The following is a 17,812-nucleotide window of genomic DNA, read 5'->3' on the forward strand; positions in this document are numbered from 1 at the left end:
ACTGTATAATACAGTTGTCGCACTTGTCACTCATCCCCTATCCCCATGCCATGCACGTACACGTATAGATATACTATAGGAGAGAGCTGGTCGTGCACGCACGTGCTTAACTGCTCACAGCTGTAGCAACCACAAGTGTACAAGCGCCAGTCAGTGCCGGTAGTGCGCTCAATCAGTTAGCTCGTCGCTCGTCTAAGGTCACATCTTCAGGCTTTTTGGCAATTGGTTGTGCTTAGGAGTTTCGCTTTGTTTTCCTGTTTTTTTTTTTTATATACCGTATGAGTACAACGATAGTGTAAATAAGTACGTGTTAGCAAGTTATTGTGCCCATACAATTAGTTATACTTATTTATCCGTGGTGTATATTACACTTTGTAACTGTAGCTTTGTTGGAAGTAACGAGAGATCTTCACGACAGACGAGGAAAAGTTACATTTCTTCAAACGGATTTTCTGCACTACATCTGATACCACATGTAAGTAATTTTTTTCATATCATTCATAAGCATGTATCCAACTCGGTTCTAGTTGATACAATAAGAGTTGATAGAGTTATTATTGCTGACAAGATAAATTGAATTTGTTGTGTTTCCGTGTACCGCCATATACAAAAGCCCTTGAAATGCACAATTGTGGGGTGTCTGCATGGTTTTACGCTCAGATTGCATTATCCGTATTAGCAAAAATTATTTCTCAATCTGTGCAGGAATATGCATTGTTTTACGATACCTTTCCCATAAGACTTATTAAAAGATCTCGTGTGTACACTTACTATAGTTTTTTATACTCACGTTATGATAAATGTTTGGATTTTCATTTTATAATGAATATGTTATAAAATCTGATACACGCATACTTTCATGAGTTTTAAACGGTTTTTACAGATAGAAAAGTATTGCTATTTCAAAAATCCATTTTTCGACTGCATTTGGTTTTTGTAGTCAAATTGCTACAACCACTAAAAAATAAGACTACGATTCCATAGATAATTGTGAAAAAAACCCTTTTCAAAAAACCATTGTTATCAGATATGTCGACTATAAATCTTATTCAAAACATTTTCAGTATCGACACCTTATAATTTTTTATACGAATGTCCTGATAAATGTTTCGATTTTTATTTTATAATGATCTTGTTATAAAATATGATACACGCATACTTTTATGAGTTTTAAACGGTTTTTACAGATAGAAAAGTGTTGCTATTTTAAATGTGTATTTTTTTTACGGCTTTTGTTGTTTGATGTTGAATTACTACTACTGCTTCAAAGAAATTTCGATTCAATAACATTCTCACTTGTTGATTTCGATTTTACTGATTATTAAAAATCAATTTTATCAAAAATTGTGCTTTTTTTCTTCTTAAATATATTGAAACGATCATGTCATTCTAAATTACAAGAATCATAAATATCAGAGAAAATCAATGAAGCCTGATTATAACCAGTTCAAAAAATCTTAAGATATAGGTGAATACATAGATATTAACGTATAAGCGCACGCAAACCCTCATCTATTTTCTCTAACTTTCATGTACATTTTCAGAGAATTTTATGATCTTTTAGTCTCTCTTTTGAATGTTTTTTTTTTTTTTTTTTTTCAATTTTCTGTATCACTTCATAGACAATTTTTGATTTGATTATTACTTATTTCGTATAACCAGATTTTATCATCATATTATATTGTTTTGTAATTATAAATGCTTTCAATATGAATTATTTCTTTTTAGTTTCTGAAGTTCTTTTAGAATAATATACATTTTAAAATCAAAAAGATTAATGGACTTTGCTTTTGTGACTGCTACATAAAATTTCTCTTCTAATACATAGTTCTGAAATTTCTGGTTTCCCATTAGGTTAGGTTCTAGGAATTATTTACGCACAGTATAAATTTTTATAGGGATATTCTAATGAATTATACAATTTTTATTTTATGATGATACTGTTATAAAGTCCGATACATGCATACTTTTACAGGTTTTGAACGGTTTTCCCCGACAGAAACAAGTTTGCTATTTTAAATGTCTACTTTGAGAACATTACAGAATATATATATTAGTATAGCATAGTAGAATCTTTACTTTTCATAATATTTTGTAGATTTTCTTCGTTTACTTCATGCGCCCAAAAAATATTGGCTATATTTTTCAGGAAATCGTAGAGTTGTGATAGTTTTTCGTTAGTTTGATGATTTTGTTATGTCAAGTGTTTTTACATAGTAGGCAAATTGTTTTTTTTTGATATCTGACTAAATTAAAAAAATCAGTCTGAGATCCATGTGTTGTATCAAAAACAATAGTATAATTGCTCGAAACTCAAGTGCTTTCTTTATCTTTAGACCATCCAATTTAATTTGATGAATTTTTTTTATTGCTTTACCATAGAGTAGGCTTTGTGATGGACGACACATCACAGTAACATATTAACCTACAAATAAATCTTTTGTAATGTAAAATCGATGCACATTACTGTGGCAAGCATTTTTATAATACGGTTATGTATTGATACTTGACAAGTAACAAAAAATGTTTGTATTCGTAAAAAAAAACGGAGGATGGTTCCTATCACAGAATAACAGATGTGGAAATACCTCACTTAGAAATACCATTCAACAAATTCAAGAAGTATAAGGTTGTACTCCTGAATGATCCAGTACCCTTTGATGCTAGCGTTATATTTACTGCCGGCATTTTTTTTCCTCTCTTTTATGATAATGTTATCTTTAAATAGTTGTCCTGACTGTGATATATATTTACAGAGACACTTAAAAAATTAGATAAAAAAATTTTGAAGCTTAGAGTAAGTGCGCCATCAAGTGCACTGTTAGAATCTGCATCAGATTTATCTGAAATTGAGTTACCCTCTTTGATTAAAAAACAAAACGTAGACACTAGTACACAATTACTGCTGGACAAGAAACTTCAAGATTTGGTAAGCTTTACACGTATTTAATATAACAATTATATTCGCAGTATACTACGAGAATACATGGGTACATCATATTATTAGTCCTTATCATTGTATGCATGCGTGCATATATACAAATATGTTAAATGTATATTTACTAGTATAGGAATCAGCTTCCTTCCACTAAACTATAGGAGTACTATTGACTACGTACTTCTTTCATACGCAGTGATTTACAATTCATTTACCCCCCACGTTAAATACAAAATTAATTAAGCACTTCTTTACCAAAGACATTATATATATTTAAATTATCACCTGCTTCTTTTTCCTTAGTTTTGGATGTTTATATAAGTTCTGAAATAGTTTACAGCAACCGAAGCGCGTGTCCAAAAGATCTTTTGATAATTTTACCTAATACTTAAGCAATTTCGACGTTAAACTGTAAAAATTATTACTCTTCGTTATCTTTACTCAACTGCGATAGAAAGAGGTTCACATTTTCTGAATACACTTGTTTATTATAAGTATTTGCAATACCGAAAAATATTCCATACTTCGAAAACCTTCCAAACTTGCAGGAGTGTACAAGGTCATAGAATGTTTTTTTGCAACACGATATTTTTTCAAATTTGAAAAGAAAGTAAGGTTAAGTTACCGATTGTGAAAAATTTTTTAAATACGCCTCGATTAAAAAAAAAGCAAGTAAAAAAACATATTTAAATGAAAAATTCTTATGGTATGATATTTATTGTATCATCGAAATTTTAAGGAATTTGAGATATTATTTTACTGACAAAAATACTGCTATGAACTCTCTCTTCATATTCATGATAAAAAAACTGAAGAACTTGTTATTTTATACATAAGTTTTGAGAGTCTCCTAGGCAGTGTAAGGAAGCGTAAACTTTTTAAAATTAATATCTTTTTAATTGTTTCGAGTTCAACGAGACTAGCTGTACAGCTTCCTTCGTGTAAGGATCAATGTAAAAGCCTTTACTGTATTAGTGCGCAGACTAATTGATATACATATACTTCAATTATTTCAATTTTTTTATTCGTTGATTTCAAGCATTCATTATAAATTGTCATACGTACTTTTGTTTCAGATATATCTGAACACTACTGCCTTAGTCATTTAAATAAAATCACAGTAGCCTTATTAACCATGTCAGGAATACCGAAGAATATTTATAAGAAATGTTCATCACTAGGTTTTAACGACTGTGATGTCTCACGCTGGACTAAGCAAAGGTTTAATAGACAAAACAACTTGTAACATTATAATAGTAGTGTGCAACATCAGTAAAATTTTACTGATGTAAATGAAAGATTTAGTTTATGAGATTTGAAATCTCGCGCTTTAGGATATTCTCTTACCTATAAGGGCCAATCATAAGCGTGCGCGCGTCTATTAATACACCAATAGACTCTGTTTATACTTACTTTTGTCCAGCAGCTTGCTGCTGCTGCGGTTATCGTCAGTCAGCCTCAAACGCCCTTTTCGGTAAGTCGCTTTGCGCTCGTGTTTATAATTTTCACGTGTATCGTTTTATGTAAGATTATTGTAACGAAAACGATTCACAATTTAGATTGACACGTAATTACTCAGTTTGACTCAAAATATTAGTCTGCCTTTTTTTATTTTGCATGTAAGCAAGTATTTTGACTTGTCAAGGTAGAATTAAATAGAGAGATTGTTTTTTATAATAAACGGCTAAAGTGTTTAAAAGTGTGTTGTGCATTATTACAGTGTCCTTTAATTACATCCTTTTTCACGCTCCCCCAAATCTGGCGTGCGATATAAAAAAATATACAGTCCACTATCTTACTGAGTTCGATTTCGAACAAGTAGTATGTTATTCATTGATAAATGACATCCGTTTCAAGGAATATTTCTGATATTCATACACGCATCTGCTACATTATAAATGAAATTGTAACACACTTAAGTTACAATGCCAACTCGAAATATTGTATTCGTACGTATGAAAACAATATGGCTTATTTTTAATTTAACTGTAACCTTATTTGTTACACGGTACTCTACGGTATAATTGTGCAAATATATCTGTCATGTGTTCTTGCAATATCTGTCAAGACTTTTAATCACATTTTCTCGAGATTTTCATCTTTACACTCACATACCTTAAAATATTATTAGTAGACTGTTTAAGTAGTCTTTAACAGTGGGTCATCATGAATATTTCTCAATTCATCTTATCGTCTAAAATTTCTTCTTATAAGTACAGATTTTAACCATGTCAACTATGATTTGTAAATAAAATTGAAGCAGTGGTAGAATAATGAAAGCAATCCTTAACATTTTAGTCAATTTTTATTAAAGATAATGCCTCACTGGAAAAACTGTCAATCTCATGAGCATTGCAAGTACAATCTCAACGATAGCTTCTATGGTTTGAAGTTGGATTATTTTATGGTGATAATTGTTGGTGTTGCTCATAATTTTCAGTCAGCAAACTAGCCGCCGATGATACAGAGATCTTGATATAATATTGCGTTAATCAAACTGTAAAACATTACGTATTAAAAATTTTTTTAAATGCATAATCCGACAAATTTTAATGATTAGTCGGCCATATTGGATCCGCCATTTTGAATTTTATATTAATAACATCATGATTGGAATCGGCGACCTCTGTTATGTATTTTAATTTCGTTTTTCTATAAAATTCTTGTGAAGCCAACGAGAAATTACGTAAGAATAATGAATTTTTTTCTTCAGAGCCCTCTAGCGGCTATATCGATTCGAATCCCATCAAGGGACAGAAACGATTTTAAAGTACAAGGTTTAAGCTTAAAAATGAAAGGGAAAAAAAAAATATAAAAAAAGTCATACTTCCCTAAATTTCAATTTTAATACTTAAAAACACTAAAAAATGCTTAAAACCTAACGTAACCAATTTGAAAATATTTTTATCGTAATCTACGGAAAAAATGCTACAGATTTACTATTTTTCCGAAATTTTATCATACACGTCCATTTGCCTTCAAAATTTATGAATTGTTGCTAAAGGTAAAAATTCAAATTTTTTGACCGTCCGTGACACTAGTGTAATGTGACTTGAGCTCTAAAATTTTAGGAATTACTTCCTTTATCATAAGCTACGTATACACAAAATTTCAGACAGTTCCATTTTTTTTCTGTTTCGGTTGACGTGGAATTTCCCATGTGTATATATATATATATATATATATATATATATATATATATATATATATCTACCTACAGTACGTAATACACCAATGTGCATCTTATTCTATATTCGTGAATTATGTTAGATAAAAATGTATGCCTACTTATCACAGCAAACCAACAACTACTAAATTTTTTCTTAGAATCGAATATCATTTTTATTTGAAGTAGGTCTTTCTATTTTCAATTAATACCAACTTATTTCGCATGGTTAGAATTACAGTTTCTGTATATCTTTAAGCCCTACAAATTCATACTTCAAAATTTGAGAAAATCGAATAGGCGGATGCAGAATATTGGAACTATTTCTTCAACACTTACATATGATTTGTATGTTAGTTTCATATAAATAACGCTTTGGCGTTGCAGAGGCCAAGAGCTGCAGTATACTGACAAAGTGTGATGATGGAAATAATACGGCTACTCACGAAGCTATGATACAAGACGATATTATTTTGCAATGTGAAAACGTAGACCCCATCGAATTAAAGGAAAAAGCCTTTAAACTAAACGAAAACAATGTACAACACAGTATTGTTGACTCTGAAAAATCTCAATCGGAATTTTCCGATAACGACGAATGTCAATCTGTTTGGGATGACGAATTTTTTGCACCTGACGATGATATTCATGAGGAAATAATTTTAAATAATGATGATGAGTCCTTCACTAATGATAGTAGAATAATGTTTTCAGAAAGCAATTTAACAGTTTCTGATGTACTTCTCATGCTTAAGACTATCACAATTCAGTTTAATTGTACTCGGGAAATTCAAAATGCTTTATTACATCTTGTACAAGTTTTAGCTGGAAAACAGTTTGATACGTGGCACTACACTCCTTATTTGTTGTCAAAAAATTTGGCAACCCCTCCTGATAAAATTAAAAAACAATTCTATTTTCCAAAGTGTAATGTTTCTCAGGGAGAATTGAGTGTATCAGATAAAAAAAAAAAGGTTGCTATGCACAGGATATGCCGCTACGTATGAAACGAGTGTAGAAAATGTTAATTACTTCATAACATTAGATTTAAAATTCCAATTAAAAAATTTGCTCGATAGACGGGAAATTCAGAGGTCAATATCTGACTATCTGAAGCATCGTGATGAAAATAGAGATGCTCAAATCACGGATATTCATGATTCCGAATTGTATCGATTAGCTATTGATGCGGACTCCCTTACATTCAATTTTAGCACTGATGGAGCACAGCTTTCTAAAAGCGCCGAAAAAGCTGTATGACCAGTACAACTATATTTAAATTTCTTAGCTGGCCGAACACGTTTTAAGCATCCAGTTTTAATAGCATTATGGCAAACAGAATATGAACCTACTTGTTTGGTTTCGCGCCCGAGCGCGACAGCCGAACGAGGCGCTGCGTGCACTTCCACCATGCTCACGGGCTTCCGCCTTGCCGGGAGCCGCCTCTGCGTTCGGGCACTTGAGCACTGCTCTCCGAGACGATCGGACGCTTGTTCCGCTCACACTCACAACGCCTCTCACGCTGTAACTAACTCTCTTGTACAAGATCTAATAAAGTGTTTGGGCAGGGGCCCCGTGCTTTCGGTCGCTTCACCTCTTACGCCGACCGAACTCCACGACGCTTTTCTCGCGTGTGGGCGCCTCAGCCAGGAGAGATCATTCTCGGCCGACCTCCAGTGTCTTCGACGGGGCGAATGTCTGCGGAAGACGAACTCCTTGGTACCGTTAGCAGCCTTCCTCGATGACGACAGGATTCTGCGCGTCGGCGGGCGGCTCGAGCATTCGCCGCTGACCTACGAGGAGCGGCACCCACCGATCCTCAGCAGCACCTCTTCCCTCGCTTCCATGGTCATCGCCTGGGCGCACTCTCGGGCGCTGCACGGTGGATACCGTGTCACCGGTACCTACGTCTGTAAGCGCGCTAGGCTCCTCGGTGGGCCCCGGCGGATCAAGGCTCACCTCCGCAGGTGCGTCGTCTGCATCCGGCTGCGAGCGCGACCGGCGACTCAACTCATGGCCCCACTGCCGTCGTCTCGAGTCTCCCCTTCTCGTGCCTTTGCCTGCACCGGAGTGGACTACGCCGGCCCTTTCCGTGTACTCTACGCCAGAAGACGAGGAGTCCGGACCACGAAAGGCTACATCGCCGTTTTTGTGTGCCTCGCCACCAAGGCCCTGCACCTGGAGCTGGTTGGCGATCTCTCAGCTGTGTCCTTCTTGGGCGCCCTCCACCGATTCGCTGGACGCCGCGGTCGGCCCGGCGAGATATGGAGCGACAACGCGACTTGCTTCCGCCGCGCTGATGTTGAGCTGCGCGATGCCTTGCTGACAGCCGAGCTGGACTGGGGATTGGTCGCGGGCTCTCTCGCTGATCAAGAATTTGCTTGGAAGTTCATTCCACCGGGTGCTCCTCACTTCGGTGGCTTGTGGGAGGCCGCCGTCAAGTCAACCAAAAGTCACCTCCGGCGCGCCATGGGGTCACGCCATCTCACCTACGAGGAATTTTCCACGGTGCTCGTTGGCATCGAGATGGTCTTAAATAGCCGACCACTAACACCGCTATCTGGAGACACTGGAGACCTCGATATTCTCTCCCCAGGGCACTTCCTCGTCGGTGGCCCTTTTAACTCCATCGTTTTGCCCGGCCCCCCTGCGGAGAGCTTGGATGCGCTCGCCCACTGGGAGCTCGTTCGGGGGGTCCGCGCCCAGTTTTGGTCCCGCTGGAGCCGAGAATACCTCAACACACTCCAACAGCGGTCAAAATGGACTACTCCTCGCCGGAACTTCATCGTCGGCGATGTGGTCGTCCTCCTCGACGCTACACTTCTGCAGTCCAGCGGCCGATGGCCGATCGACCGTGTCATCAGCGTCCACCCGGGAGCTGACGGCTTTGTCCGCGCTGCTACCCTCAAGACGGCGACTGGCGTGTACGAGCGATCCATCACCAAGATGGTCTTGCTGCCTGTGTCAGCGCCTCCCGCGGCTCCGCCGACTCCAGAAGACTCCCCGACCGACCCCAGTTTGGCGGGCGGCACGTAGTTCTTCGATCCAGGATCGAGGTGGGCGGATTGTTTGGTTTAGCGCCCAAGCGCGACAGCTGAGCGAGGCGCTGCGTGCACTTCCGCCATGCTCACGGGCTTCCGCCTTGCCGGGAGCCGCCTCTGCGTTCGGGCACTTGAGCACTGCTCTCCGAGACGATCGGACACTTGTCCCGCTCACACTCACGACGCCTCTCACGCTGTAACTAACCCTCTTGTACAAGATCTAATAAAGTGTTTTACCAAACACTACTCCTGATTTCATGAATCTATTTTTATCCACACTTAAAATTCAGTGCGATGAACTGTTAAACGAAAAGATATCGATTAAAGATTACTACTCTGGTCTACAATATCAATGGAAATTAGTTCCCTTCGCCTGTTGCGTAGATACCGTTGCAAGGCCAGTAATTCAAAATAGGATCAAATTTAATGGCTATTGGGGCTGCAGTTATTGCTATCATCTCGGTATTTATTTAGGAGGTTCTATGCGTTATCCGATGCTTGAAAAGGATCTGGACATAAGAAGTCATAACCAACATTTACAACATATTAACAGCGTAACAAACAACAACTTGACATCTGAGTGCGGTGTTAAAGGTATTTTTAATATATAATTGATTCTTCTATTTTTCGTATCTTCTGACTTCTGAGCCCTTTAAGATATAACATACGCGAGCGCGTGTATAAGTTAATATGCTTAGCCAATAATGAGGTAGTATATAAGATGGTAACAAGACCAGTTTGTACGGCAAATCAGAGCCCGTTAACCAGCTATTTGCGACAAAACTGCGGTCTGTTAAGCTGTATAAGTTAAACTTATTACACTTTTTTTTTAACATATATTTTTTAATTATAATAGACTTTTATGCTATGTCCGTAAGCCCGTCGCGTCGGTACGTCCGTCTGTCTGCCTGTAGCGCGAAAGCGGGCAGAAACTTTGAATAGTTTTTTTACTTACTTCCTACATTGCTAAAAAAAAATTTTTTCTTGTAGAAATACTTTGTCTTGAAGACAATGCAATGCAGTGTAAAAACACTAAATGTAATTTTTTTATTTAATTGAATGAATGTTTGTTAATTGAAAATGTATATGATTTAAACATAGAGTTGATGTGATTGATGTGTGATTGATGTGTAAGGTAGGGTACTTCCATGTATCCATCCAGCGATTGATTACATTCTTCTCGAATATATATGGGTCATTTCATGAAAACACGAATAAACGTTGTAGCACCTCGATGGGTTTTTTCGAACTTGTCAAAAAATTTTTTTGCGTGGTTGTTAGGTCGAAAAAACATGCTAAATTTTCATTACCGTTAAGCGAAGCATTAAAAAATATACCTTTTCGCGGCTTCTAGAGCCTACTTGATAACTTTTTAATTTTTTTATGACATACCATCCAAAATTTTTAATGGTGTAGCATATTTTATTGTGGTTTAGAGAGGGAGACACATTTTTGGAAAAATTTCGAGATGTTTCATTTGTGAAGCCTACTTTCGATACTTTTGAATAGCCCGAGACAAATCATTTTTTTTAACAAAGTGGCCCACTCGGAGCGGTTCGAATTTGGCCGTTTCGTATTCCAGGGTGATCGAGTACATTGCCCGATTTTTTTACACCCTAGTTCAGTTCTGCTTAGTCGCAATACAGTCGTGAATACAGCAAGTTCCTCTGGACCAAGAAAGTAGTCATTACCGTAACGCACTTTGTCTTGGAACGAGATAAAATCATCGACAGGGTAACTATTCCATTCGAAGGCGTATGGTGTGCGGAGTATCCAAACAAAATTTCGTTGTGAAATTCCCACGTGGGGCTTTAGAATCACCAAAAAAGATGCGTTACGGTAACGACAGGCCAGCCATTACCGTAACGCTTCCTGACAATTTTTTCAAAATCTCATTGAAATTCACAAGGGGTTTGCAAAAGTAAAAATAGAGCCGGCCCCAACAGTTTACAGCTACCTTAGACCTTCCACAGCATCAGAAAAATACTGCAAAAATGGTTATTGTTAAATTTGCTTCGTCTCATCTTACACCCCAAAATATCCTGTTTTTTGTGAAATGACCCATGTATGGCTACTATTTATACCTTTGATGATTTTGAAGAAGATACATTTTTTTAGATTACATGTCATGATATGAATTCGTACGTCTGACTAAAAAATTTGAAATAAAAAAATTATTAAAAATTTCTAAGAAATACGCTTTTATTAATGGATTTAAAAGAAAATTATAATTTTTTTTTACTTGATTATCGGCTAAAGCTTTACTGATAACAATTAGTAATAAGCCAGAATACTAATCATGATTTATGTGATGCTAACTATCTTCATGTATTCATTATTCAAGGGCCCTCACTTCAAAAGGAACTAGATAGTTTTGATATTATTTGGAATCTTCCTCCCGATTATATGCATGGAGCACTTCTTGGGATCACGAAACAGTTGCTACTTGAATGGAAGCATGATTTCACAAAAAATGATTTTAAACAGCTCAATACGCGTGTAGAGAATTTAAGGTTGGTTAGAGACCTACGCCGGTTTCTACGTACGCTAGAACTTATGTCAAAATACAAGGCACTGGAGTACAAAATATGATTGTTGCTAGCTGGTCCAGTTTGTTTGAAAGGAGTGTTGAATGAAAAGAAATATGAATCATTTTTATTGTTCGTTGATAGCATATATACACTCTTACAAGATAATATTTCGCAAGAGGACCTAGAACTTTGCGAGTATAATTTATTAAAATTTGTTGGGGAATGTCAGATTATTTATGGAAAAACTTTCTGCACTTGGAACCTCTATAGTCTACTCCATTACACGATAAGTGTAAAAAAAACTGGGCCATTATGGGCAACATCAGCTTTTCCATTCGAAGGGGCGATGGGACTTTTTATGAAAGAAATTAATGCACCTAATGGTTGTTGTCAACAAATGGCTGAAAAGTGGTTGCAAAAAAACATGTTGGAAAACTTTGTTGACAACAACACCAAAAACTCCTTGTCATCTGTTAATTACTGTAAGGTTATATTGCAAAGACGTCCACCACCGCAATATGCAACTTCCGTTGGAAATGTAACTCTTGTCGGTAAAGGACTAACAGTTGCACATGTGCAGAAAAGTGTTAGAAATTTTTGTAAAAAAAATAGTGTTTCAGTTTTTGTTTACCATAGATGCATCTACAATGATACACTCTATCACTCTGTAGGATACAAAAGAGCAAAAAAAACAAACGATTCTATCGTACAATTACTTAATGGAAAAGTTATGGAAGTAAATTACTTTGCCCTTGCTGACGAATCTTTGTTCGTTTGTGGATTCGAATGGCTTACTTCTAGTAATGAGCTGAGTAATCAATTTGAATCTCTGCCTCATCATATTTTAAAAGTCTGTAAAAAAAAAAAAAAACTTGAAGTATTTAGCACGAATGAAATCAAAAGAAAAGTTATCTCGCTGAAGGTTTTGGAAGAGCAATACATCTCATACTTACCAAACAATCTTGAAACGCATTAGATGGTAAGCTTTAGATATGTATAATTTCATGTAATATAATACGTAAAACAACTGTCCCTGTGCTACTAAGGCCAATGTGCAAAAACCACGTCACTAGTACGGTGGAGTAGGGGGAGATAGAAGCAAGAAAAAGGTATGCAGAGAGTGTCTTGGTTGGTTTTCAAATATATAAAACAATATTTTTAATTCAAGAATGCAAAACTAAAGTCTATAGATGTAAATTTTGGGTGAGAAAAATAAAATATGTATAATTTAGTTATTTTAAGAAAACAAATCAGTAGAGTATCAATTAAAAAGATTGTATACTATTTGGTTTGCAGTAGTTTCAAGTAGTATATGTAACGTTTGTATTAGACAGTTCATAATGTCTTTATTGATAAAAAAATTATGTGACTGATAATTATAGTGATTGTAATTAAATTCAAAGATGAAACATAAAGTTACTAGAGCCTTTATATTCGTCGTATGATTGGTCGAGACTCGTCACACGCGAGTAAACTTGAAAACAAAAATTTTAAGATTTTTTAAGATTTATATAAATGATTGTAAAATGAATGAAATTTAGAGAAATTATGACTAAGTAATTATTACTGGTATTATTACTATTTTTTTTTTTTAATACGTTTATTAATTGTGCCTTGCACTTTCCCATTAATACTTTCGCAAAAAAGTCGCCTTTACTAATATACTGGAGATACTTTTGAGTCTATTCAAAGTGACAGCGCGAGACCGCGATATAATATATATGGTATATGGGACTGATACTATACCTTGAACAAATGCGCTAGCGAACCATCTTAATTTGTCAGGTTTAAGTATCTCCAAAAACGTTTCAATTTCTATATTTGAGAAACTGCAGCGCTAAGGACGCTCGTGGCTCCAGTTCACTTTTTTTTTATGAACTGTGTATAATTTTGAAAGTCAATATTTGGCAGCCCTTTGAAAATCATTGACCATTACTAAGTTCGATGAGTATGTGTAATAGATTATTTTAAACAACGGCCAATAATTTATCAGAGTAAAAATTTTTTTGTCTATCACAAAGCTCTCTCTAGGGGTCGCACACCAAACGTTTTGGTGAATGTAATAAAGAAACTTAAAAAATTGTCGACATCCAAGAAAAGTTATTTTATACAAAAATTAATGTATGGTGTAATGTGAGGTTGGCTTTTTTTTATCTCTCATATCCATTATAGTATATTTTATTTAGGGTAACAGTAAAATATATGTCAAAATCTTAGAACTAAGTTTATATCTGAATATTATTATTCTTCCAAACAAGAGTAGGCAGTGGCTTTTGTAAGGATATCTATAGAGATAGTTGATGTGTAAGGTCCTAAATAGTACCATTAAAATGACTGCGTGATATTAGACATTAATAATAAAAAAAATAAAAATATAGACTATAAATATTAATCTACAATGGTATCAAATGAGTCAAAAATAACAAATTACGGGTTTTAATGACATTGCGCCTAGATAATTCCTACAAACCAATAAAATACATATATCTAACTGGAAAAAATCACACCTAACTTGATAAAACTCAGTCTTAAATTTCTCACATTTTTATATATTCCTTACACTATATTAGATTGGAAGATCATTAGAGTATTTATGTAATTAATTAAGAGATGGCACATTGTGCTTTGTAGTGATTATGATTATGTATTTACAGCAAGATTCTGTGTTAGTAAGTGCTGAGATGATTTCCAAATCCACATCGAACAACATCAGAAATCAAAATATAAGTATCAACAAAAATAAAACCCCAACATCACACTCCAACGATACATGTCGTAAAATAACTGAGGGGAAAGGAAGTACAGGAAACAAGAAAATTTCCGAGGTGATTGAAAGTAAAGAAGCCTCAAGTAAGGTTATGAAACATTCACCCAATAGTATTTCTGAACAAGATCTGAAGAAAGAATTAGCAAAATATAAGACAGAGTTGAAAGAAAAGGATAGAAAATTACAGTGGTACGTTGAAAACTACAGGAAAGAGAAAGAAAGAGCAGAGCAGCTAGAACTGCTGAATATTAACCTGCAATTGAAAATCTTGGACCACATTGATGGCTATGGTAAGGAATAGCTAGGTTAAACGTGTTTGTAAATGTACTAGTATTATTATAAGCAAAGTGTTATAAAATAGAAGTAATGGTTAAAGTGGCTCATCACGATGGTATCTTATGAATACAAGGGTCTTAATTACTTTAATATCTATGTATGCTATTGTTGTACATAAATTTTCATATACTTAACTATCCAAGCATACCGCATCCAGTAAACTCATTTTTTCGTTGGTAGAATTAGGTAACCTTCTTAAAACCCGTCTACCATCTATTATAATATATAAAAAAATTGTTTTAAAAATAATGAAACCTTAATGTTCTGCCCTCATTAATACAACAAAGAATAAAAACAAAACGTCGTGTTACCACGTGAAATAATAATTTCTTTTTATGTACGTGATTGATATCTGTTGTGTCATTTGAATTTTGTACATATACACTAACTGCTGCGCGTTTGCTCATGTGCGGTAAACATGTCATTTGTGCTAACTTTAAATGCAGTCACCTCATCTATAGAATATTTCATAATATAGCTTGGCTATGTTATCCTGAAATTATTTCCAAGCTAATTTTTTTATCAGCACTTAAATTTATAATAAGAGTTATATTGGCTTGAGCTATTTTTATGTAATTAATAAATATATCTTAAATTCAGATATTTGCCAAATCGAGTTGCCTGGTAATAAGTATTAAAATCTGTAGAAGTGCTTCATTTTGTATTCAAATATAAATCCTCCGTACCTACTTTACAATTAGGGTGTAGCAATGTAGTGATGAGCCACCTCCATAAAAAAGAAAATGTCAAGCACCTTGTATCAAGAACTGCTGACTACATTCACGTCCATGTTAAAATTTGATTATAATTAATTATTTCAGATAAGAGATCAGTAAACCCTTTTGCTGCGGTAGCTCAAAAAAGTAGTGACGTTGGTTATCAGCGCGAGACCGAAGGGACAGTAAGTAACTTCCTTTACTCAATATAAATTCATATTGTATAATAGAAGGATGCGACCTCTTTGTTTCGTGTACTAGAGTAATGTTTACAGTATGAATATTTCTACAACTCATTTTAGATACATTGTGGGCAAAATATTTATATTCCCATAACTGCTTACAATAATGCTGTAACTAAGGCATCAAAAGCAAAAACGGCAGGTAGCCAATTTGTAAAAGAGATTGCACTTAGTATATTCGGTGCCCAAGTTCTAATTAATTCCAGTGTCACTAGTAGATCCTGCAATAGAACAAGAACTGAAGCAAAAACAAAATTGGACGACAAGAAAATTCTCGCTGTACGAGGTAGGCATCATTTGAAAAGTGTATAATTTTCAAAAAAATGTTATACTAGTATTATTCTGGAACGTTTTAGAAACATAATTTTTTTTTAATTCCCCAAGCAAAAGAAACTATAACAATAATTATCTATGTTGAGTAATAATGCACTGAAATGTGTCAATAATAAATCCATAAATGAAGAAAAAATAATAAAAATTATTATTTGTGCCTTGTAATAACGTGAGTCGTAAGATAGAATCGTCTTATTGGGCCACATAAGCATATAAGCTCATGACTTTAATAGAAGTTTTCCGCCCTCGGGTGGTTTTGGGAGGCTGGTACTTCCTCGGGCGAAAAAGCAGTTTTCCGGAACTCGTTCGAAAAGTCTCCTTTACGAACCTCGTTACGTCCCTCGCCTTCGGCGCGGGCCGCAAACCTCTTGGTTCGCACACAGAGACTTTTCAAACTCGTAGGAAAACTACTATTTCCGCTCTCGGGTGGTTTTGGGAGGCTGGTACTTCCTCGGGCGAAAAAGCAGTTTTCCGGAACTCGTTCGAAAAGTCTCCTTTACGAACCTCGTTACGTCCCTTGCCTTCGGCTCGGGCTACAAACATCTCGGTTCGCGAGCAGAGACTTTTCAAACTCGTAGGAAAACTACCATTTCATACCTAGGGCACAAAGTAAAAAATTCACGACCAAAGGTCGGGAGTTTTTGTAACTTTGTGCCCGTGGTGCGAACGGTGTTTTTGTTGCCGAGGGCGCATAGCGCAACTTTGTGTCCATGGGAAAACTTTGGGCCCCACAGGGGCCCAAAGTGATTTCGCGGGCACAAAGTGCACCCTAGGGCGCAAAACGCCAGTTGTACTTTGCGCCCTAAGTAATAAAATTGTTTTTTCTTCGTATTGCTGTTGCAGTTCATATTTCCTATTGATTTTAAGATTGCTAGAATAAAAAAAAAAATTTTTTTTGCCTGTACAATGTTCTATCACTTAAAAAAATAAACGTTCTTGAAACTCGAAGAAAGGGCGTAGTGTGACTTTTTGGACGTTTCGTATACTTTCGTATACTCGAATATTATCTGTTTTCCAGATATCTTTGAATATTACCTTAAAGAAGAAGAAAATATGAATCCTGTAGAGGTTGCAATAGAGTTGAAGCATGTAGGTGCTTATATAAGTCAAAAGATTTGGGACCTATCGCGGCCTGCTCGAAATGTCCAAAAAAAAGAGCAGATAGAAGATCCGGAGGAGACATTCCAGAAAAATGCGAATAAAGGAGATAACGACGATGAGGAACACGAGATAAATGAAGAAGAGGAAGAAAAGAACGAAGAAATCGATGAAGTAGATGAAGACGAAACACTACAGCATGATAATGATAGCAATAGTGTAAAAAGTAATGTCGATGAAAACAAGGATGTCGACACAAACAGCGATAATTACGACGAAAATTAATTTATTTCTAATTATTATAGTGGCAGGACTGATACTTTTAAGAGCAAAGATATGATCTCATTATTTTTCTAGGTCCATCAGAAATAATTCCAGTAAAGTATATTCAAGAGATTCAGCTCAACATTAATAAAAAATTATAAGTACCATCTTTAGGTTAGAACCTTGACAGATACTCCATGCATTACTAAAAACACGCTTTTAGAATCTTGCGATTTGTTTTATAAATGGTTTTTTTTCGTTCTATTTGAGAAAGTATACACACTTTATCTAAATACGTTTAAAAACTTTTCTTTGTCTGGACGAGCTCAGTCTCGTGGTAATCTTTCTGGAATCATTTTGAATCCACCCCTTACAAGAAT

General features: G+C 35.6%; 1 protein-coding gene across 1 annotated transcript; it reads left to right on the forward strand.

The window, feature by feature from the left end:
* The first annotated feature begins 446 nt into the window (after window positions 1–446).
* On the forward strand, window positions 447–17,453 carry LOC149374785 (uncharacterized). The gene is made up of 5 exons (XM_089591657.1): window positions 447–475; window positions 14,331–14,733; window positions 15,601–15,680; window positions 15,798–16,023; window positions 17,089–17,453. The coding sequence occupies exons 2-5, from the start codon at window positions 14,358–14,360 to the stop codon at window positions 17,451–17,453; spliced, it is 1,047 nt and encodes a 348-aa protein (XP_089447783.1). The 5' UTR covers window positions 447–475; window positions 14,331–14,357.
* Window positions 17,454–17,812: the final 359 nt, after the last annotated feature.

The sequence above is a fragment of the Copidosoma floridanum genome, unplaced genomic scaffold, assembly GCF_036245765.1.
Source record: "Copidosoma floridanum isolate Cflo_tuat_1 unplaced genomic scaffold, Cflo_Japanese_pri ptg000013l, whole genome shotgun sequence".
Taxonomy (NCBI): Eukaryota; Metazoa; Arthropoda; class Insecta; order Hymenoptera; family Encyrtidae; genus Copidosoma; species Copidosoma floridanum.

Bases quoted from the DNA above. Each gene is read 5' to 3' on its own strand.
- LOC149374785 (XM_089591657.1), top strand. From the start codon at position 14,358: ATGATTTCCAAATCCACATCGAACAACATCAGAAATCAAAATATAAGT. The intron at 14,734-15,600 runs GTAAGGAATAGC...TAATTATTTCAG, and splicing joins GGACCACATTGATGGCTATG to ATAAGAGATCAGTAAACCCT. The intron at 16,024-17,088 runs GTAGGCATCATT...TCTGTTTTCCAG, and splicing joins GAAAATTCTCGCTGTACGAG to ATATCTTTGAATATTACCTT.